We start from the raw sequence: 24,264 nt of genomic DNA, 5'->3' as shown, positions 1-24,264 counted from the left end.
TGGTGACATAATTGGGGCTTGTAAATGGAAGAGTTTTTGGTTTTGCTTCTAGGTAGAGCAATGGTGAGTTCTTCTCATTACCTAGTGTGGTAACAACACTATGTGAAAACCTCTCAGGTTTTATACATAAATGTATAAACCATGTCTGTGCAATAAAATGGCTGATAATTTCTGTTGTTAAATTTATTCCCTTTTTTTTCTTTTTTGACCTTGTGCTAAATTCTGTTCACAGATTCCACTGGAATCATTCCAAACTGAAATTAGTGTAAATTAAACTTATTTCCTCGATTCCGTTACACAGAATGCCAGGAAAAATCCCTTAAACAAAAGCAATTTAACATACTTGGACACAATGTTGACAAAAATAATTTTCTCAAATAAATACTTCTTGCTTGACTGAAACATTTTAATTTCTGCTATTTTAAATCAGCTGGCTCATGTTATTTTCATGAGTAGCACCAACTGTATTATCTTCAGGAGCTACAGGATATGAATCACCTCTAGGCATTTCCCTGGTTGAATATTTACCAATGGATAAATATAGCTAGTCACCAGCAGTTTGGAAACCTGCATGAAAAGTAGAGTTACCTACCAAATTAAAACATGACAATAGTAAAAGGTTTCATGTTTTTTTAAATTGTTCACTACTTCCCTCTCCCCCATCACTGCTATTTTTCCCATTTTACTCCTGTTACTAACAGTTACTAAAAATGCTGTAAACTACACTTGGCAAGAAGTGACAAGATCTTGTTCTGTCCCCTTATAAAAGTGGAATGTTTGTCCATTTACTCTCATAAAAGTAGAGCTGAGACAAGCGTAAGTTTCTAGTGACATGGTTTCCCTGGAGTCTGGCAGATTAGCAATGCTTATTTTCATTTTCCTTTGTGACAAAATCTTTTACAAAAGCAAGTTGCTTTCAAATGGTAAAGTCAAACCCTTGCTTATCAATGAAACAAAGCCTTTCATTTTCTAAGGAGAAGCCTGGGAGTACTATAATAGTTTATATTTGTCTTGCAGATCAGTTTCCAAGCATGTCTCAGAATGGATCATGCAGACCTGCCCAATATCCTCACTCTGACCTCTCCCCAATTCTGTCCAGTGGGGACTCAGATTTAGCCAGTCCTCTTCTTCAAACTAATGTCCACATCGATATCAATGCCCTAAATCCTGACCTGGTCAAAGAAGTCCAGCATGTTGTGATTGGTGCTGATAGCCTGATTGTACATTTCAGTGAAGTAATAGGAAGAGGTGGGTATGGTGATTGTTACCTTGCAAACTGTTGTTCTTTTTGCACATTCAGTCATCATAAGCCATTGCAGATTAGGTGTCTATATGGGAGTTTTTCAGGCTTTTTCCTCTTACAGCACAGCATCCCGTACACCAAATCAAGAAGAGAACCAAGGGGGCTCTCGTTTTCAAGTCATGTGCTTGATGAGCTGGAGAAGACAACAGAAAGGGAAAGGAGCCTGACATTTAATGAGGTTCCTTTAAACTCAAGAGACTCGCTGATAGCTCTCTGCTGCCTCTCTTTTGCCTTCTTCTGGGCCATCAAAAAGCTCAGTCTGAGCTATGAGGCTGCATAGAGGGAGTGAAGCTACAGCAGAATATTGTACAAGCCAAAGGCATGTGCCTAAATGGCAGGGGATGCCGAGGGGAAGGCATCAGTGAGTCTTAAACTCCTAGCCTGAGAGCTGGCAGGATTGCTAAATGACACTGAAATCCCCTCAGTCACTAAGTGTTTTCAGTAGAAGTCCCTACGGGCCAGGTGAATGCGCACACCTACTTGTCCTCTACAAGTTTCCCCTGGCTTTGAAGAGTTCACTGTTTCCTCTTACTGAAGTCTCTCTCATCCCCTCCACTCCTCTCATCCCAACAGCAGGTTGAGTAAGCCTCCCATTTTTCTAATTTTTTCCTATCTCCCTTATTCCTCTACATCTTCTTGAATGAGTTCTCTCTCACATTCATAGCCCAAGTCAGTATTTCTGTTAATGACATTTATTAAAATCTATGCTGTTGAGTACCCACAAATAAACCGAGTGGAAACTGGATTTTCAGTACTTCTACAGATCAAGCACAAGAGATCTGTTTTTGAGTATCAGAATCTTGATTTAAAAAAATAGCTATAAATGATATTCCTAATGTCTTTTCTGCAGGAAAATAGCCACAAATCAAACACACAGTGAGTGTGTTTCCCTTCCATGTATTACACTTCATCATCCCCAAAGCAAGGGTGGGCCTTTTGCTTTTCTTTCTTGTTTCAGAGGAGGCCAAGTAATTTCCCATTTTTTAATGCTGAAAAATATCAGGAATGACACCAACATAATTAACCTGTTTTAATTTTTCACCTCCGTAACTAGAAATGGGCCAAACCCAAAAATGTTTCAGACACACCCGATCCAAGCTTTAGGATTTGTGCCCAGGCTCCAAACAAGCTGTGGTCTGATGGGATTTGAGTTGCTTTTATAAAACAAACTTTATATTAATTTTACCCCAAGCCAAAATCAAAGCCAGTTGGGCTCTGACCAGCACTTATGCTTGGAACCTAGCAGAATTAATCTTGTTCTCTCTGAAAAACTTGTACAAAAAAAAAAAACAAAAAAAAAACCCTATTTTGTTTTCTGACTGCAAATATTCATGTTTTAAAAGTGCTCATTAAATAGTACATTTATGAAGGAAAGTCACCATTATATGAACATGATTTGATCTGGATTATTTAATGGATGTGCCTGAAGCTTGATGTTCTCTATGTTTCCCAAACAGGTCAAGCTAACTTCTCATAGTAGGTCTTTCCAGTCTGCAGATTATTCCATTTTCTTGACAGAGAACACAGGTTCGGGAAAGATTTATGTGTCTCTGCTAGCTAATTCCACTGCTTAGACTGTCAGCAAGAAGGCAAATTGTGCTCATCATTTTTAGTGATACTCTGCACTAGGAACAAGACCACAGCAGAAACAATAGACTGCCTCCTAGTGATGTGGTTTACCTGCGATCTGTAGAGTGACTCCCAAGCCTTTCACAGCCAACATACCACTTTTAACACTCAACATTTTCCATGAAATAACAAGATCAGAAAGATTATAAGCCCACACTGCCTCTTTATTCAAATTACCATTAAAGACACTTCAAAGCTTCGCAGGCTGGTAGACCAGTAAACATGGGCTTTCAGACCACTGGGAATGACTAATGCAGTGGCCGCATCAGTTCCTTCTAACTGCTGCTGCCTTGCACCTTCCAGTGCCCCCATTCAACATATACCCAGTAGGACAGTATGGTGGGAATGGGCTGACATGTTTTTTGTGTGTGTGGTTATTAACAAGAATATGAAGCAGTTGTGATGCCAGCCTTGTTATTATTTATATACTTCATCTAGGTCAAGAAATATCAATTATGTTGCAAACAGTGTTTTCATTTATGTAATGATGGCTTTTTGTAATGACTGTTTTATATGTTAGTTCCAGTTAACATTACAAGTGTTGGGAATTGGACAGAAATAAAGTGTGATCACTTTCTTAAGGCTTAATCGCTACCCAGTAGAAAATAACAGAAGGCTCATTTTACTAAGGCTAATCTTGCTCATTTTTTACACAGGACATTTTGGGTGTGTGTACCATGGAACACTGCTGGATAATGATGGCAGGAAAATTCACTGTGCTGTGAAGTCACTGAATAGTGAGTTACATATTTGATAGTGAGACGTTGCCATAATGCCAAAGACAACTGAGATGAACTAATCGATTACAGTGAAGTGTACCTTCACAAATAAAAATTCTTAGTTGCAGCTGGATTAAATTTATCTGTAGAGCAGCTCCAATGACTTTAGATTACAATTAGGCATTGGTACATATTTATTCATCTAATGAAATGTCCAAGTATTCCCTCTACAAAGAATAGGATAGAGAAAAATAAGGGAAAGACAGTGTCATTTTTTATTCTACTGACTCCTTAAGATTTGCTCTTGGACGTTAAATTGCTAAGCTGCAGGCAAAGATGCTGGATAATCAGGAAGAGACTATAAAAAAAATATTAAAAGCTTTACTGAAGTGTTGTTATTCGATTCATACTAAGAAAAGGAGAAATGTAATTAAAATTAATTAAAAATTTGAATTAAAACCAGTACATTTGGTCATTGTAAGAAAAACTATGCACATAGCATAGTTGCAATGTGGGAGGTGAGGAGCATATTTGTAGCTTCTCATTATCAGTTTCAGTTGTGCAATGACACGCTGTACAGAAATTAACTGTAGGTTTTTTTTAATTATTTCATTTTATTGCTGAATTTCCTAGGGATTACAGACCTGGAAGAGGTAGCTCAGTTTCTGAAAGAAGGAATAATCATGAAAGATTTCACTCATCCCAATGTTCTGTCACTTCTGGGAATCTGTTTACCCAGTGAAGGATCCCCCTTAGTGGTCCTTCCGTACATGAAACATGGAGACCTTCGAAACTTCATTAGGAATGAGACTCATGTAAGTACACAGTGATGTCAACGAAACAGTAATACAAGTCTAGCCACACCCTGCCCCAACACTACAGGTTGATAATTACATGACGTACGTAACTTGCTGCTGTTACTACACCTTAACCTTTGGCACTTGCCTTCGCTGGCAGTGAGCCCAACCACAGCACTGCCACTCCTTCCCTTCCCCCTCAAATTCCTTTCTACAGTGTTTCCCAGAAATTATCAGCAATAAGTATTTCTCATTTCCCATCCATAAGCCTCTTCATAAACAAATGTCTTTATAGATTTAAGTAAAGGGGCCCAACCATCTGCTGGTTTAAACTTGCATGTCTCCATTGACTTCAGTACAGCTGTGTCAGTTGTCACCATCTGCTCTTCCGGCTTCTAGGTAAGGGATCTTCACAGCCAGCTAGAGAATGTCACAGTCCTAATACCAACTTTTTTTCTTCTTATTTTAAGAGAGTAAACCAATAATTGTTATACAAACTGTGAGTACTCTCCTATCAGAGATTTTCTTAATTTTCATTGAAATTCTACAGTTTTCTCATACGGGCCTCACTGTCATGCCTCTGGTAATCTAAGCCCACTTTATACTGTAGTATTCACCCATTTCGCAATGCTTGGACAATATAAAGTGACTTCTGTGCCAATGGCACTTTGATGTTGATTCCTAGTAGCCAGGAATTTAAAAAAAAAAAAAAAAGGCATTTTGAAGAATTGTTGGAGGAGTTAAGCTTTACAGGGTACTTCTGTCCTTTTGAACTTATTTCATTCTATGAGCACCAGGGATCTCGTCTGTGAAAAGCTCTATGAGTCTTCCTGAAATGAATAGAATAATATCCACAGTTGAATAGGATTGTTGCCCAGAAGAAAATAGTACGGAACAATAATCTGTTGGATCTTACTATTACATAATGAGTTGTGCTGTTGGATAAAAGAATTACAGGTTTATTTTTATATTTATTTCTGTATTTGACATTTTCTGTACAGTCTCACCAGTGTGTTGTAGATGAGCAGTTTGCAGGAAATACTTCCCTGAAAGCTGCTAAGGTCTCATCCGCCTTTTCCTTAGCATCATACTGATGACAGCTTGCACTTATTTTGCCCCAGATAAGATTCTTCTTTTTTGGACATTTCCAGCTGACAAGCTCCAAGTTCACAGTTAGCATCTTCTACTGAGTTACACACTATTACTCTAAGTTCACAAATGTGAACTGATGCACATGTGTGAATTTTGCGTATCAGCTGTGATGTTGAGGTTTCAGCATATTGTTCTACTTCCCAACCCAAGTCATGCTACTTATGCTGCAAACTCTACTCTTTGGAGTCTGTCAGTTCTTTCCATTTCCTGAAGTGTGTTTCCTCACTGGATGCAAGAACCTGACCTAAACTTAGGCCACTTTATTACAGGCACCAACTTACCTTGCTCTTTCTGGTGGCAAGATATCTGGGTCAAAAACTGAAAGTCACAGCAAAAAAGTCTACTATTCAGGTTTCTGCATTCATTGTATTACAAATGTTTATATTTTACAGAATCCAACAGTTAAAGATTTAATTGGATTTGGTCTTCAAGTTGCAAAAGGGATGAAATACCTTGCAAGCAAAAAGTTTGTCCACAGAGACTTGGCAGCAAGAAACTGTATGTAAGTACAAGCATCTATTTCCAGCCACATTACCACACTCTTTTGTGTAAGGCAGACAGATGAGGTAAATAAAAGTTTCCAGGATTCTCCTTTTTTAGTCAAACTAGATTTTTTTCACTGTTCCACAATTATACTGATGTTTGTCTTGCATAATGATGAGCTACTCAGCTTGCTAAAGACTCACTTGTTACGCATAAGCTTTTTGAGTGTGGGAAATAAGAAAAGTTGAGGTGAAAGTGGAGTCTCTCAAAATCATTGGTTTGAGAATTTAAAAGGCATCACCTAAGGGAAGTTATACTGCTGTTGTCTCAACTTGCTGTGCTTCCACCCAACCTCTTCAGAAGCAGCACGTCTCTGCTGCCGCACCTAGCAGTAGGGAACTTTGTGAGAAAAACAGGAACACAGAGAAACAACAGCGAGACTTCTTGACAGTAATTTTTCATTATATGAGTATGAGCTTAATTTGGCTGAAATGTGCACACTAATTTAAATTTAAAATTGAGTATGCAAAGAATCTTACTAGTCACTGCGTAGCCAGACAGTTCAGTTCACACAGTTTCTAACTGATACAATAGTTGCCAATAGTATTTTGCTGATTCATCACCTACGCTGCAAACTAATGAGATACAGTATTAAATGTTAGAGTTCTTTTTTTATATATATGTGATTATTTGGAGCTCTGGCTGCAAAAAAGTTTTTTACCTATGATACCAGATTTATTGTGATTTTTTGAAGTCTGCATGCTTGTGCAGTTGAACGGCCTCTGGAAAAGAACATTTTCTTGCAGCTGCTTTTTTTTTTTAAAAGAGCAAAAAAGTATCAGTCAGCATCATTTTCAGCCTTTCTAAGAACAAAGGAGTGACGTTACTGGATGAAAGTCTTGGTTCGTATAATCCAAGTAAAAGGGTACCAACAGGACACTTCCCTCTGACCTACCATCTATTTCCTACGGGAGGAGGAAACAGCTCTCATATTGCCAATGTATCTCATATTGCCAACTGAATGGCTGCTTTTGTACTTCTATATGGCTCAGCACTTCAGAGCCTGGAGAGCTGCTACCACATGAGAGGAAGATGTAGGGCTGAAGACCCACACTCCCCAGCAGACTTGTGCAATTCAGCATTCATAAACAGAGCTCCTTCTACACTGGTGAAGTCCATCAGAAAGGATGTCAGGATGCAAATACAGTCCCCATGAATACTTGACTATTCTAGAAGAGATGCGGGAAACAGCTACGGCACAATCTACCCTCCTGCCAACCCATCAAACTTCCCTTCTACTCTCTTCATTGATATTAACTTAGTTATTACATCAGTAAATACAGCAGATTGTTTTGTGCTATTTAGAGAAACCTCAACAGACTAGAGAATTGGCCAGACAGAAATCTCATAAAGTTCAAGAGGGGGAAATGCTGCATGAAAAAGCTGAGACAGCTGGCATTGTTTAGCTCGGAGAAGACAAGGCTCAGCTGGTGATGGGGGTCATCCATACATACAAATATCTGACATGGTGAAGTAAAGAAGCTGGTGCCAGATTCTTCTCAGCAGTGCCCAGGGAGAGGCCAAGAGGCAAAAGGCCCAAACTGAATACATGACATTCCATTTAAACATAAGAAAGATTTTTATTTTTTTTTTCTGTAAGAGTGGTTGAAGACATGCACAGGTTGCCCAGAAAGATTTTGGAGTCTCCATCCTTGGAGTTATTCAAAAGTCAACTGAACACTGTCCTTGTCAAACTGCAGCAGCTGACCCTGGTTTGAGCATGGGGATTGGACTAGATGATCTTCAGAGGTCCCTTCCATCTTCACCCATTCTGTGACTGTAAAGAAACCCCCAAATAGGCATGTGCTGTAGCTAGGTCTACACATTTAATGAAGGATAGGTTTAAGCATGCCAACCCCTCTGCTCGATCTGTTTTCTGTCAATAATACTGCTTATCAGGACATACTCCAAACTTAGGAAGGCCAAAGCTAGGGAGATCTGGTGATATGACTGAGTTGCAACCCCAGCAGAACTCAGCTTATGCCACCGTTCTTTACCAGTACCCATCTCATTAGTCACCAAACACATTCTTAGTGACAGGATTGCATTATTAGATATGAGTAGTCACTGAGATAATGATCGGTCCTTCCTTATCCAAACTGAGTGAATAAGAAAGGAGATATTTTGATTTGGAAATAAAAATGAGAGGTTTCTAAGGTTACAGAAGAAGAAATAGCTGCGGAAGAAATGACGTAGCAGCCAGCCAGGATATATAGGCTATTAGCAAAGTTTTTTTCTACAAAGTAATTGTTTTAAAAGAACTGTAATTTGAATTCTATTATAAAAATAATATTAGTAATTTCCTGAATTCATTCACTGTTGCTAAATGGGTATCAAGTTTTGTTTCACTGTAATATTAGTTAATAGTTCCAAGATAAAATACTGCCTTCTAGACTCACAGTCTCAAAAATGCAAGTCACTCATTATAATCAACCATCACTGTAAATGCTGTCTGCTCAGATGAAGATAACACTTCTTGTCATTTCTTCAGGTTGGATGAAAAATTCACTGTCAAGGTGGCTGATTTTGGTCTTGCTAGAGATGTCTATGATAAAGAGTACTACAGTGTGCACAATAAAACAGGAGCTAAACTGCCAGTGAAATGGATGGCTTTAGAAAGTTTACAAACTCAGAAGTTCACAACAAAGTCAGATGTGGTAAAGTACAAATATATTTGTGTCATCAATTGATTTCTCTCCTGTCACCTTCTAGCATTTAATGAATGGACTGACGTCAAACCAAAACTTGTATTTGAATTTAACTTTAGTTCATGTAACAGTAAGAGACTGTTTTTATATCCAGAAAAGACATTTGTCCCAGTCACAAAGCAGCAAGATGTGCCTTGATTGTCTGTTACTATTCAGTAAAAACTTAGGACTCAGGAGAGAATTAGGAGTTTAATTCCACTTCAAGGTATACTAAGGAGCCAAGCTGGAGCTGATCCCTGCTGTAGGAGGGACTCTAGAAAGCTTGACCAAGCAGGTTAACTTTGATACTCTTAAAATGGAATAGGTCACAAAAAGACTTTATTTGCTTTATAAATGCTTACCAACTGCCTACAGCAATCTCAAGTACTACCTGGCCATTTACAAAGAACAAATTATAAGCTGAAGTCATTAGTTGGCTGGATCACCTTGTATTTTAGCGCTCTTTTCAATCCAGATCCAAATTAGCCTGTGATGCATAGAATTTTCACCACTCTCTCTTCAGTACATATTTACACAAAGTCAGTCAGATCATCAGATCATGTAAATTGGCAGCACTCCATTAACCTCAAAGGAGGTCTGCCAGTTTTTACCAGCTAAGTAGCAAGCCTATAGGCTTTTATTTTCTTTCATTTATTTACTTGAGTTTCTCTGGCTCTAGCTTAAGTGGCTCCTCAAGTCCCTACAGCATTTATTAGCTCACTTAAAATAAAGCTGAATGCAGTAAAATAACTTTTCAAAGGGAAAACTAATGCATTTGAATGCTTATATCAGTCAAACCATGTTCTAAAGCTGGAATGTAAAGCTCTCCAACCCTATCACTTGTTATTTATTTCTTTGTTTTCTTAGTGGTCCTTCGGTGTGTTGTTATGGGAACTTATGACAAGAGGGGCACCACCTTATCCTGATGTAAATTCTTTTGATATAACTGTTTACTTATTACAAGGAAGAAGGCTGCTACAACCTGAATACTGCCCTGACCCACTGTAAGTAAACAGTTTACAAAACCTTCTGCGACTGCTGATATTGCAGTAACTTCTGATATTCCAGTAAATGAGACTGTGGGGTAGAAGAGGTGGGTTTTTTCCTTTTTTTATAATTTCAAAATTGAATACTTCTTTCATTTGGATGGCAGGTACGAAGTCATGCTGAAATGTTGGCATCCGAAACCTGAGATGCGTCCAGCGTTTTCTGAACTTGTTTCAAAAATATCAACAATCTTCTCCACTTTTATTGGGGAACACTACGTTCATGTCAATGCTACTTACGTCAACGTGAAGTGCGTTGCTCCCTATCCTTCTCTTTTATCATCACAAGACAATACAGACATGGATGTAGACACATGACGAGTATGTCTAAAATAGAGGAAAATCCATTCTTAGTTGTATGAACAAAAACTGAAACGTTTTGTCCACTAGTTTTTACTGCCCAGTCTTTGTGAGAACACTGTTGCACACGTTTATGTTGTTGCCCAAGTTGCACTAGTACAAGGACATGATATCATTTTTTTAAGGCTGTGGGATTCTGTAAAACATCACAGTAATTTCCAAGTATTTGGACAACTGCATCAATTTACCAAAAGGAAGCATTGTGTTCTACCAACCGGAGCTACTTCTCACTAGTTTTCATTCATGCGTGCTGAGACCCAAGAACAAAGATTCATCATTAATGCCACGAAGGAGAATGTAGAATACCAATCAGAAAAGCTGGAAGGACTATTATTGTTGCATGTACTTTAGGGTAATGAGCAGTGCAGAATGGTTTTTACACAAAAGGCTAAGACAAACCATGAAATTTACAAGAGTTTAAAAATACGTTTTCCTCCCGCACAGTCCAAACTTGGGGTTTTTGCACTATATCAGTGAGGTTTCTCAGAAGACAGGCAGCCAGTAGCTCCAGCTTCATGGTAAAAGTCAACAGCAGAAGTCAACTTCACAGTAAAATAAGTGCACAGTAAAATAAGTATGTCAGCCTTGCCAGTCCTCTGGTGTAGTCAGACGGTACATAAAGTGAACAGAAAAGCATTCCTAGTGTTAACTTTATTCCAACATTCGAATACTTCTTTGAGTAACAGCCTAAATCCACAGATCTCTCACTGAAAAAAATGCAAAGCCTCCAACACTTTCACTAAAGAAGTAACTGCTCTCAGAAACGGAATACTCAAAGGCGCCCCTATTAAATGCCAGGCTAATCCCTGGGAGACAGTAACAGTGGGCTGCATTATCCTGGAGAGGAAGAGGAGACAGGCAGGCTGGCAACTATACAGAGCTGCTGTCTGATGAGTCAGGCGGTGAGCAGCTGAAGGTGTGCCACCTATCCTTGGGTGGAGCTGCTGCCAAAGGTGAGTAAAGAGCGGAGGTGTTGCAGCCAGCCCTGACCTAAGAGAATGCCATAGCAAGAATGTTGATCACTTTTCACAGCAGCCCTAAAGAGCTCAGAAGACTGATCAAAAGAAGAAACACCTTTACGGCCCCTAATCTTTTCTTGGATTACACGACCCAGTGAATTATGATAGCTATTTTTATTTCTAAGTTATGCCCAGAAAAAGAAATGAAAAGAGAGAATAAATAAACTTTCATTCATTAGAGAGAAGTACTATAGCTTTAGGGCAAGCATCACATGTCATTTCTGTTCCTGTGGAATTCTGTGCATACTACTGTATAGCTTGTTTAGAATAGAATAAAACTGGGTTTGCTGGTGTAAACACATAAAGTATTCTATTTTTATATTAAAAAAAGTTTATTTTTAATGACATTTACAAAGTTTGGTTAGGCCACAAAATACTGCACTGTGAACATTTCAGACAATGTATGTCAGCGTACATGATTCATAAATAGTAGCAACCTTACCAAGAATACTGTGTAAATACTAGAAAGGAAAAGAATTGACTGCAAACACACTCCACCCTACCCTAAGTGTAATATCTCCATTGCTGCAAGCCAACTATTTTACGGTCTTCAAAGAGAGGTGGTGCGGGAAAAGAACTGATATAAGAGAGATAATGTTGTTCTTGGGAGACAGCGTTATAAATGAAAGATTTATCATGAGGGCAGAGTGTGTAGGCAAACTATGAGCTGATTATTTTGTACTGTGTTTCATCACCACTTTCATTTCAGAAACAAACTTTCATGTCTGCTGAGAGCAATACTAATTGTAGATTGCTCAAGGACAAAAGGCTTTGCTGCAGGCAAAAAAATCATCTCTGTGATTGTTAAAACAGCTAAGGAAATTTAGATTTGGAGAAGATACTCCAAACTTGTACATACCTGCTTGAGGAACGCTGCAATGTGAAACAGATGACATTTTTACTATTTATGAACTTTTGCTTAATAAAGTTAATGTTGTGTCTGGGACACCTGTAAGAATATGTGATTCTGGTAAAATTTGATGTTAGTAAGTTCATATATCTGCAAAAGAGCTGAATGGTACTTATGTTTATAGTTGTTGTTATGACCTAATAAACATGTTATTAAAATGAACTATTGTAATACTTTCTGCCCTGAGTGCAGTTATTGCTGTTAACATTAGACTATTAAGCTGATAAAAGTCTGCATGTTTTTCCTAACTAAGGAGCAACCAATGGAACTGTGTGAAAGAGAGCTAAAGAGAGGAAAAATCAGAAACATGAAAACATGGAGAGTGCTCCAGTAAATCAAGCACACAGATCATCACTGCAGAACTATATGCTTCAAAGAAAAGTGTGAACATTCTGTAATGAACAATTTTGGCATAATCTGTTTAGTTGGAAAGCCTCTTCTCTATTCACATGCTGCACCCACGCGGCCTTAAAAACCTTCGTGTACTTCGTGTTGGGGATGACATTTGATGTTTGTCATGCAGGCACTGCACAGAATAGCTGTTGGCCCAAGGATGGATGAATGACCTTGTTCACATTCAGTGTCCAGGCTCCCTAATCAGCCATGAGCCACAAGAAACTTCAAGCAAAAAGCGCATCTGAACCTGTCATGGCCAGGATTGTGAGCACCCACAGCACTTCGTACCAAGCACCTCATTTCTGTGACACCTAAAGAGAGAAGGCACCCCAGTTCCCACGGGTCTTACTTCTTTTGGAGGAACAGGAGTACAGGAGTCAGCCCCACTCTTCTCCTCCACATTTCCTAGTGGGCAAATTAGACATCGCCCATTGAACTCATCGGTTTGCTTCTGAGAACTGAATTTTGAGTGGGTACCCAACAAACGCTGCAACATTCAGTGTCCTGCGCGACTCATGAACATGACAACACTGAAATCTGCTTCCTCCCACCACTTACCTGGCTGGCATTTTATACTTAATTTACTTGGAAATATCTTAACACACAAAGTCTAACTGATTAAAAACAGCATTTATATGCTCTTATAATTTCAACGTATCAAGGAAATTACTTTTTTTTTCCAGACTTATTTACTTCTTAACAGAAAATGTATATGTTTGGTTTCACCTCAAAATGTTGGAATATTTTTGGGAAAAAGACAACAAAAATATCAGCTCTTCTTTGTGTCACAAGCACAATGCAACTAAACGATCTGACATTTTTATTCTATTTATTTACATCTAATTTATTTTCCAACACATTTCCAAGGTTTCCCTGAAAAGTCACTAAAACATCTCCAAGTTTTTACTGCAGCCTGTTACTAACAGCAGGGTCGTCAGTGTAAAACAGAAAAATGATGATCTGAACTTAAATACCAGATTTGTAACACATTCCTCTGATTAATTCTCGTGACTTCAAGGGATGCCATATATTGCATTTGTGAAAGAGTCAACGGAATCACAAGCCTCCCCTGCTCAGTTTCTCATCCTGGTAACTTTGTGTATACCAGGTACACCCTGCATCAGATCCTCATCTGACTTAAACCAGCAGCAGTCCCCTGACATCAGTGTTAACAGTGGATATGGCCCATGGTCAAAAAGTTACATAAGAGATACCCTAAGCAAAAGCCAAGAGATTAAAAAAAGGGAGGGATATACTCACCACACAGAAAATATGCTGTTGATTTCACTCGAAAGTTTTAATGCATTACTAACTCAACAGTTTTAAGCAGTTCCCTATATTAAAGGAAGTTTTTAATACATTCAACCATACTAAAAGTTTCTTAAAAAAATAGTATAACTGGGTTGTTAACATTTCGTATATTATTAACATTTTGTATCTAGTGTTAATTTCAGTCATGATGAGCAGACTTAAATGCCTTTCGTAAAAAATGAAGAGAAAAGGTACATTACAATCTTTGTTACAGAAGCAGTATAGTGAGCAACTGTAAAGCAGCATCCAAATGGTCAGGAGCATAGAAATTAACCTCTCCCTTCAAAAATGTCATTTCTGGCATTAAGCTATAACATTATACCTCAAAAAGAGATAGAAGTTGATAAATGAAATACAAATCCTAATGAGTTTTTTACTCATTAAACCAAACATCTATTCCTAAGACATTCCAATTTCCATTATTTTAACAAATGGGTCATGAACTAAGTATTCCGAGCATCGAAGAAAGACACAGGAAATTTTCAGGTTTTGCCAGACCTGCTAATAAAAACATTTACAAGAAATCCTGATCTCATAAGCAGCAGGGAGAGCTCAGAGCAACTTGATTGATGCAGCTGACCCCAGCATGGCTGTGAGCAGCATCTGGCCCGGGAGCTGTGTGCTGGGACATTCACAGGGAACTTGCCTTTTGAAATCCCCCTTCGCTGCTAACGCTGACAGTGCAACCACCCTAACAGCACGCCAACAGGCTGTTCTCCCACCGAGGTCAGGCACTTGTTGCCATTCCATGACCTCCTGGGGGACAGAGTGGCCTGGGGAGACTCTCCCAGCCCAGAGGCCATTGGGGCAGGGCAGCAGTGAGGCTCGGATGTGCAGACCATGCCGGGCTTTTAGTTTCTCAGTTGTTAATTCATTTAGGAGTAGATGGAGGGTAAGAGGCACATTCTGATATTTTTCTTCCTTCTGTCGCTTCATCTCATCTCTCTCAGCTCTGAATTTAACACAGGGTAGCAGGTTGGCCTCCTGCCTCAGCAGCCTCACAGGATCCAGCAAAGGATCAGGGATGTATGTAGGAATTAAAGTAAATATAGCCAGAAACCATATGTTGGACTTGACATGATTTTGGTTATACAACCCAAGCTAGAATACCAAAGAAGGGTGATTTATCTAATCTGGTTTTCCTGTGTTTTTTTCTCTTGGTAGTAAGTGCTATGCCACAGCCTGCTGCCACTAGGAGGTTCATTACCATCTGACCTCACAGTCATTATGACAACTTAACAGAAAAGTTATCCTTGCTTAGGCCTCTGAGGCCCTGTGGGTCTCTACAAATACGCTATATTAATACTTGCCAGACTTCCAATTACCAAGCACATTGAGCTCCTCTCCAATTTAAATGACAGCTGAATATCCTCCTTTTGAATATAAAAAGTGTCGTTGCCAAAAACTTTAGGGTGCATGACCAAACATGGACACCCCAGCTGCCACGAGTCTGCGGCTCTCTGTGGCTGCTGGCATGCTTTGTAAATTTGACAAAACTGAAAATGAACACTAAAAATACAGACTGAACTTCAGTTAGCAAGGAGACAAGGACTTCAGACACGGGTGCTACACTCGGTCTTTTGTAAGGCTCAGGAAAAACGTAAAGGCAATTTAAGACAGCTGAGCTGTGGCCTGGTGAAACTCATGGGTATGGTGAGAAACTTGAGGCAAACACATGCAATGATGTGAAAATGTGTACACCTGAGTCAGCAAACAGGACACAGCAAGGAATGAGTCACAGTCAGCTCCAATCACATGCTGGTGTTTTTCTCAAACGTACAAGAGGTTACTGCTGGACAACCAGCTTTAGAAGTTACAAACACTCTGTAACTTTTGCATTTTGTCGAGAAATGTAATTATCCAAATAGCTTCTGTTCTGGAATCCTATCTATCAAAATTAGCTTTTGTGTCAAATTGCTAGCCACGCTGTGCACCACTCCTGCCACAACACTACTAGAAGCACTTCCCACTAAGATCAGCAGATCAATAACTGTTGGAATGCTCCAGCACTGCCTGTGTCCTCCACGCGCCTCCGAGGCACTGACCTGTTGCAGCTATTGCCAGAACCTTTGAACAGGCCCACACAGACCCTGGTAGCACTTAATCATGCCAGTGAAACAAAAACAAACTCACCTCACTGCAAGTGTAAGCCTCGGCTGTTGAATGGAATGCAGGTAAATAAAGGGCATCTGTACCAGCACTACTCCTGCTTCCTTCTGTGAAGATTAAGTTTACCCAGAAATATCCTGGAAAACGAATAGTATGTCTGCAACATACAAAATTGTAAAATGTATTTGCTAGGTATCCTGACATTAATTTATAGCAGTAGGGTTTTTCTAAGATCGTTAAAAAATTACTAAGTGAATTATTTTAAAATATGTTTAAGTCTATGCCATAAATCTAAGAGAATGAATATCTTCAAAACAAATCTGTCAGCTTACTTGGATAAATGAAGGGAAATCCCTTCTGTTAGCTGTTTCATGCGTCTTGAAATAGTTTGGTTTCTTCTTAAAATTGAAGTGGTTGGGAAAGAGTCCAAGTAAACTCATTTGAGGTTATCTGTCAGAAACTACAGAGTTCTCTGCAGTACTTGAGGGGTCTTTCACCCACCAGAACTGATCTACCAAGTACCTTGTCTTCTTTCTTGTCTTTAGTTCTTCATAATAACAGAAGGCATCTCGATGTGAAGGTTCTGTGTGCAAATGTCCATCCAATAATATGTTCTGTAGAAAATCCTGAATAGGAAGACAACATCTGAATTGTGGTGGTCAATATAAACAAACCCTTATCTCTGGGCTGAACAAACTGATATCAACACAGCATTTTTCCCATGCACTCTCTTCCAAAGTCTCTGTAGTACTTACCACCATTGCTTTAAAATTTATGTAGTCTTCTATTTTACTGCGTAAAACATGGAATGGTGTAACTTCATTGCAGGGAAATTGGTGGCCATGAAGGTTAACAGCCCATGCTGAAAGCCACTAACAAATGTCTTTCCTTAATGTAGTGCTTGTTTTATACTGTATTCTTCACACTGTGCTAACACACTTCTCTACCAAGCAGATATTATAAAAGAGACTCACACATTCATAAAGTACAACATACATGAGCTATGCACTGGTATCTTTCAGGCAGGATTCAGACTATCCAGTCCTCATTTCAGTAAAAACTGAAAAAATCCCTCCCTTTACCACCTGAATGAGAACACAGAAACTTTGTTCAACATCCATACACTCGGTTACAATCAGTAAATCAGAGACTGCAATGAGAACAAGAAATTTTACTGCTCAAAGTACTCAATGATATTTTCTACAAAAGTTTAAAATCACTCCTCCCCACCCCCTTGCTTCATTATACACTACCCCTAATAGCTAGGTCAGATTTTATGAGCAGCATTTCTGAAAGCTGGAAGAGCCTTCTCTGGAAGGAAGCCACCTGCTTGGAGCACTCAGCTCCTTTGAGATCTGAAACGCTTCCCAGTGTTTTTCACTTCCCAGATGTATTACAAATCCCAACTATTTAAGCATTAAGTGATAGACTGGTAGAGTCTCAAGGGAACTTCTGTTTAGTGGTAAAGCACGGCTGAGATGTGGGCTGTGTCAGTCAGATACAGAGAGCGCTGCTGCTTTGCTTTATCTGCGGTTTGCGATGCCAATGTTACATTTTTCGTGTACATGAAAGGTATCCAAAACTTCTGATGCTTATACTGTCAAGTGAGTTTTCTTTAGATACGGATGGAACACATTATGCATCCTCTCACAGATCAAAGCTACACTAGAGAATATGAACGATGTCCCTCACTCTACAATAATTTATATTTCAAGACAAGAGGAACTGATAAAAGGCAGCTTAAAGAGGCAAATCCATCCTACTGCTGTGATCAGCTGAGATAACGTTAGTACATTGTTCAACGTGGAGGTATTATCCAATAACAGGCACAAAAGCAAACAACTCAAAAATCAATCACTCTGAGAAGGACTGGTTGAGGAAATTAACACCAAAATCACCCATGATTATGAAACGCGGTAACACTGGGAGAACTCCCTAATAGAAATGTCATCATAAAAGCCTCCTTGTTCCCTCCCTTTGTTGATGCTTCTAATCAAACACTCCTTTGTTTAAATAGCTAGTGCTAATTTTCTCCTGCTATGATAAGGCCTAATGCCAAGAAAGCTGACCAGAGAATGAGCAGAAAGGACCAATTTTGGAGATAAGAGCTTTCCTTTGTAGCCACACTGGTAAGTATAATAAATAATACTACCAAGTTTGGAAATAGAATTCTCTTCATCAATACATTTCAGAGCACTCCAACGGAAACGTAGAACTGGAGGAAATGTCAGGAAATCACTTGGTCCATCCTACATCACTCAGATGAGATGAATGCACCTAAGCTGCTTTGGCAAATGTTTATCTAGCGTGTTTTCTTAAAAAATAACTGCCCAAGCTACAAGGATTTCAAGACTTCATTGTTTGTGTAGCGCTAACATTCTCCTGGACAGCTTTTCCAGATCTTCCCTGCTGCAGCATAAAGGGTCAGGGTTCCAGCTTCTGTTTTGCCCAAACTCTGCCTACATAGCAAACAAATAACTGTCACATTATTTGCAGAAAACTTTTACCAAAACATATCCCATCTTAATCTTTTCTAAGGTAAGAAGTTTTCTTCAACCCTCACTTATATACCATCTTTTTAGCTTTCTTCTTGCTGGTTCCTTCCTGTTTGCCCACATTTCTCAAGTGTGGTGCCAAGGATGAACTCAGTACTCCCCAGACTTCTCGTTGCCTCGTAGAGCCATGAGGTCAGCAGCTGTGGTGCTCATGGCTAAAGAAAACCACCAGTGAACAGAAAACAACCAAGTTGTCTGGAAAATCAAGGTACTCCAGAACACGACTTGTTTAGAAGTTTTGTCCACAAATACATACAGATCAAAAACTATTGCAATAGGTATTAGAAGGGCAAGTTAATAATTTGTTTGAGAATCTTTCAGGTTACACAAGTTAGATGGGTCTGTAATTCTCAGAGTCCTCTATTTTCTCTTATTAAACATATATCCTACATTTATCCTGGGACAACATCCCTTCACCAACTCATTCTTTTGTGCTTACCTCAGTTGAACCATAGCAGGCAGGAAAATTACCTCACTGGGAGGACAGTTTTCACCAAGGAGAGGGATGGCAAAGCCAAGGGCAGGGACTCAGTTGCATCCCCAGTCCATACGTGTATGTGTACTCTGTTGTTTCACACTTGTTTTGTCTCTACTTTAGTTAAATTTGAATAGCTTGCATAACTCATCCACCAGTTGCAGAGAACTAGAGGTCTCTGACTTCTATAGAGTGCTGCAAATCACAGAATTTCTTGAGCGCTCTTTCGTGAGATGGGTCAGACAAAGCCCGGGCCAAGGGCAAGGAGCACGGGAAAACTAGGAATACAAAAGAGACACTGACAGTGCTGTAGTAGGAAGCTGGAATATTTTGAAAGATGGAATCATCAGCTTTTGGCAGGAGGTGTGCTGAGACTCAGCGTTTGCAAGGTTACACGGGCACCGTTGCCAGTCTCTCCCACACATCAAACCTGACATGGGAGAAAATGTGCATGGGCCCCAGCAGGTGACTCTCAGACAAGTGCCACTCACACTGCCAGAGGCATCAGCTGTGACGGCGCTCAGCAGGTGGGGGATGCAGAAGCAGCTCTCTCAAAGTCGTGAAAGAAGAGGATCTTTCCTCTTTGGTGCCTACACAGCGATAAGGAGTCATACTGCAATAAAAACTCGAGCGTGCACTCACTGAACATCAGCTCCCTCTACTGTAAGTATATCTTTACATGCCGCTGTCCCATCCCACCACCTCCCAAAACAGCGGATTTTACAAAATACTCATTAGAAGCACTGCTCTGAAGCAGAGGAAAAAATGCATCCTGCAGAACAGACAGGCAGAAAGACAGCATGGATTTTTCTTTTCAGATCTTGCGGTTATAATAATTGGGTTTTCAATCTTTCTTTATGTTGCAAATATCTGTCTCTAGTTTGTCTCAAAACTAGAATAAATTTCATGACCTTAATCTAATATTTTACAAACTACTGTAGACTACAGTCTACAGATGGCTCTGCTACAATAACTGCAGCCTTGCCTTTATTAGTCGCAAGATTTATTTGTGACAGGAAATGTAATGGTGTGGACCCTAAACTCTGCTGATCATTATCCTACTTAGAATGCTTTGTCTTCCTGAAAAGGTTAAAAATCCGACAAGCCTCAGTAGCTGATGACCATGCCTATCTATATCGAGGGCTATTCTTGGTTCCAGCAGAAATTAGAGATGTGTGCAGCACAGCTCAGTAACAGTCCCATTAACTGATAAGATTTACTCAAAAGCATGACTTGAAAGGACAGAAATTGCTGTTCAGTCCACTCTGAATTTAATTAACAGTTTAAACCCAAAAAATGTGAAATGTTGGATTTTTTTCAGAGAATGTGAAATGCTTTTTTTTTGTATTAATTTGGCTTTTTTTTAATGTTAGACTAAACAAAAGTTTAATTTCAAATTAAATCATTGCTCATGGTTTCACTTGGCGTGAGATCCAATTAAATGATCAAAGTATCGAAAGTCAGCCAAGAGATGAAGGAAGATGAGGAGAGCAGAGAGGCCCTGAGACTTGCACAAGAACGGACAGCTGCAGCCTCTAGTGAAATCGTAATGTAATGGAAAGCACAGACACCAGATCAGAAAGAATCCTGGCAAATGGAGAAGTGATCAATAGCCTACCCATGAAAATGGCCCATTTATTGATTGTAAAAATAAAATAAAATAAGAGGAGCAGGAAGAAGATATTAAAGTAATAAGACAGGGATGGAGATCTGGGTGTTGGGACTCTAATTTGTTTGAATGTTGAAGAACAGAGAGAAGGCAAAAGATGAAAGGGAGAACGGATGAAAATATGATCAAGACGGGTCAGCTCTGAGACGAGGCATCAAGGGGTGGGCTGAAAGCGCTGGACGTGGAGGCAGAATACATCTCCAAGTAAGGAAGCTGAGAGGTGGTCAGAGCTACCCTACACAGGGGAAAGGGACAGCAGGCAGGACCCCAGCCTGGCAGGTGACCCACACATGTGGGCTAGAGGGATTTCAGCATCCTGTATCCCGTTGTACAGAGGGTCACTGTCTCAGCCGTAGGCCTTCTACAGTCCCTGAAGGCAGACAATGAGTGGAAAGGGATGAAAAGCAGAAAGTGAGTTTGATCAATTTAATGTCGACTTTGTACCGTGCCTTTGATAAGAACAGAATAGTCAAAGCAAATAAAGCTGCTTTGAAATAGGAATTGACAGGACAAAATATAGCAAGTACATGAGAAGAACTTTATCAGAATTATGCCACAACTCATTAATCTGTATCACAGTAATAATGTTGTTTTAAAGTTAACACCAGTATTTCAAAGCAGAAGGTCTTCTGGATCTCTAGCAGCTCACTGTAACCCCCTTACAGCTCATCAGGATCGTTGCTTCAAAAGAAATTAAACTGTCTCCACCCAGTAACTCTACTGGCATTTGATCTACAATTGGCTCGAAGTTAAAAATTAATTACCCTTCCAACATATTGATTACACGACTATAAACATAAAAGCAGCAGCCCAGAACAATGTACACTGACCCTCTGTTGAAACAGCATGTTTGTTTTCAAAGGGAAGCTAATTAAGACAAGTTCCCCGGAAGAGGGAGACAGCGGTAAAACTAAAACCAACAGTGCCATCTAGTGCACGGCTGTGCTCGTACACAGAGTAGTTCTTAATTCTCCTTGCAGCAGTTACTGGAAAGCTTAGGAAGTGTGATTTTTAACGTGCAGCATTCAGCTGTGTAAAGGCAGCTGGTCTGGGATTACACTGGCTTTTTAATACTTTTTAATAGACTCGCACATAAAATCTCGATATTTGTCTGCTTGTTCTATTTTTTTTCCTTCCCCTAGTAATTGTGTTCAAACTTCTGTACACTCCTTTGCATCTCAGATTTTTGCAGCTGCTGAAATTCTTTCTGCCTTATTTTATCCTGTCTGGGAAATTCAGATTTCTAGTTCTTCAGAGCAGGTTTCTCTTCTTCCAATCTGCTTATATTTGTCTTCACACTGGGAGACTTGCATATTCATGAAGACCTGTACAAATTGAATGGCAAATACCTACCAAACAAGAGCAGATTAGGGAAATAGTTTCAAATTAAAAGAGAGGGGAGATTTGGACTGGATATAAGAAAAAAGATGGTTTGTTTTTATGACAAGAGCAGTGAAGCACTGGAACAGGTTGCCCAGAGACATGAGCGATGCCCCATCCTTGGAGACACTCAAGGTGAACATGGAGGGGGCTCTGAGCACCCTGATCTAGTTGTGCATGTCCCTGTTCACTGCAGGGCAGTTGGACTAGATGACCTTTAAGGTCCCTTCCAACTCAAACGATTCTATGATTCTATAAGTGTATTTGATCAGTACTGTTGCTGTGAATTGAGAGAAATAAGGAAAAGTCCTATGTCAACAATAGTTCTCGGATTTCTAGACTGCTGGTGCTTCAAAGCAGTTACACTGGAACATTTATTGTTCTCTTTAGACGGTATCTTTATAATATGCTCTAAAATAGTTCGGATAAGAATCTCTGGCTTTTTGTTAGATGTATATATATGGATACCAAGGAGCAAAAATAGAAAGAAAATAAAAGAAAGAAAGCATTTATTTTCTGTAGTGTAGCATCTGCTTAGGATCTGCTAAATACAACCCTTGCTAGTGGATACAAATCCCTTTTATCAGAGAAATTTAAGCCTTTAACTCTTTTCTGACCATGTGCCATGGGCAAAGCATGAAGGGCTCACTTGTAATTGTCTGCCTCGAACAGCTGGTTGGTGTCCAGCCCATGAGGAGTCCTTGCAGAAGTAGCAGTTTCATAGGGTTGCTCAGATTTTGTTGTCACCCGATTTTCTGCTTCATGCTTCATTTAAGACGCGCCATCTCTCTGATTGATTCAATGTTTCCTATTAGTAGAAACTATTCCCTTTCAGGAACAGGGAACCTTGGCTGGGCTAGCTTTTCCCAAAATTCTGTAGAGTCTTCACAGTGCATCTGGCATTGTTGTTGGCACTCAGTGCTCACTCACTGTACGTTCATTGTCAGCTCTGAGCATAGATTGCCTTATACTACAGGAGAGAGCCTAAAATAGAGGCTGTATGTCTTGCAGCAGGAAGAGATTGAGGTCTCCATGCCAATTGCCTCAGACTCCTTTCTGCCCCAAGGACTCATGTTTCACTGTGGGTTACTGCATCCACAGCCTGGTGTCTCTAATCTTTAATCCACATGAAATAGAGCAAGGCACGTCCCAGATGACATTGGGCAAACAGAAAGCAACAGCACCAAAACCAGCAGTGTGTCCTTGGGATTCTGCAGTTTAGTCAAGACTGAAATTCCTCTCTGTCTTCATCAGTTCCTCTCCCGACATTAGGGGAATTATTCTACCCACACCCATTGCAACAACTTCACTATTTGTTTTGGTTTTCCTTTTGTTTTGCTTTGCTTGGCTCACGGAAATTCCCATACATGTTAATACATTACAAAGAACCCTCTGGGGCAGCCTTAGACTTGGCTCATTTCACCCTTTCCTTTCCACCTGACACCCAGGGCAGCAGCAGCCCCATGGCAATGACGTGCAGGGCTGGCCACCAGCTGGCACTCCACTAGCTCTTCCATTGCTCATGTTATAAAATCCCACCTTTGCCAAGCTAAGAGGACTGGAATAGATTTTTGTTTGCTAATAGCCCATTTGAAAAATCCTTCCCTGGAATACAGCCCATGATCAGAGACAAGCTGTATTGCCCAGAAACTGCAAGGGTCAGTAGGCTCAAAAGAAAGAAAACGGCATGAGATCTGTTGCCCCCTCCTCCCCAACCACCCTCTCATTTTCCCATTCCTTTCCTATTTCTTTTCTTCCTTTCTGGGCTGTAAAGAACATCCCCATAGTCGAGGCAGAGAAAAATGGTAGCAGCACCAATCTGGTGTGACTCAGAAAAGGCTGTAACTATAACTTAAGGCCAAACTCAGAAACAAATAAGCAGTGATGAAGACATAAAAACTGCCAGAAATGAACAAATACAGGTACAACCATCGTGAGCTACACGAGGTAACAGCCAAAACACAACAACCAGCACAGTGCTAGGATGCGAGAGGAAGTTGGACTCAGCTACATCAGGTCTGCAAATACACCCAGCTAGGCTGAGAAAGAGCTTTTCGTGTCATCATGTCGGCAAGCAATACACAAAACAGCACTCCATCTGTGGCTCACCACCTCCTGCCTGTTATCATTCCGTGGTTTTCATAGGTTATCAAAGTCTCACATCCTGCCACCAATCCATCAACATTACATTTTCACAAAAGCTT

General features: G+C 39.9%; 1 protein-coding gene across 2 annotated transcripts in view; it reads left to right on the top strand.

The window, feature by feature from the left end:
- MET (MET proto-oncogene, receptor tyrosine kinase) overlaps positions 1 to 12,201 on the top strand; it is an 88,750-nt gene extending 76,549 nt beyond the window's left edge. For both annotated transcript variants that reach the window (XM_021384871.1, XM_021384870.1), the window contains exons 15-21: positions 1,018 to 1,248; positions 3,589 to 3,669; positions 4,285 to 4,466; positions 5,993 to 6,102; positions 8,635 to 8,800; positions 9,698 to 9,834; positions 9,984 to 12,201. In XM_021384871.1, the coding sequence (XP_021240546.1) occupies positions 1,018 to 1,248; positions 3,589 to 3,669; positions 4,285 to 4,466; positions 5,993 to 6,102; positions 8,635 to 8,800; positions 9,698 to 9,834; positions 9,984 to 10,194 (1,118 nt within the window). In that variant the 3' untranslated portion in view covers positions 10,195 to 12,201. The remainder of the gene's footprint in view (positions 1 to 1,017; positions 1,249 to 3,588; positions 3,670 to 4,284; positions 4,467 to 5,992; positions 6,103 to 8,634; positions 8,801 to 9,697; positions 9,835 to 9,983) is intronic.

This window comes from Numida meleagris, chromosome 1, assembly GCF_002078875.1.
Source record: "Numida meleagris isolate 19003 breed g44 Domestic line chromosome 1, NumMel1.0, whole genome shotgun sequence".
Lineage (NCBI taxonomy): Eukaryota > Metazoa > Chordata > Aves > Galliformes > Numididae > Numida > Numida meleagris.
The sequence above is the reverse complement of the archived record's forward strand: the minus strand, read 5'-3'. Positions and strand labels throughout refer to the sequence as shown.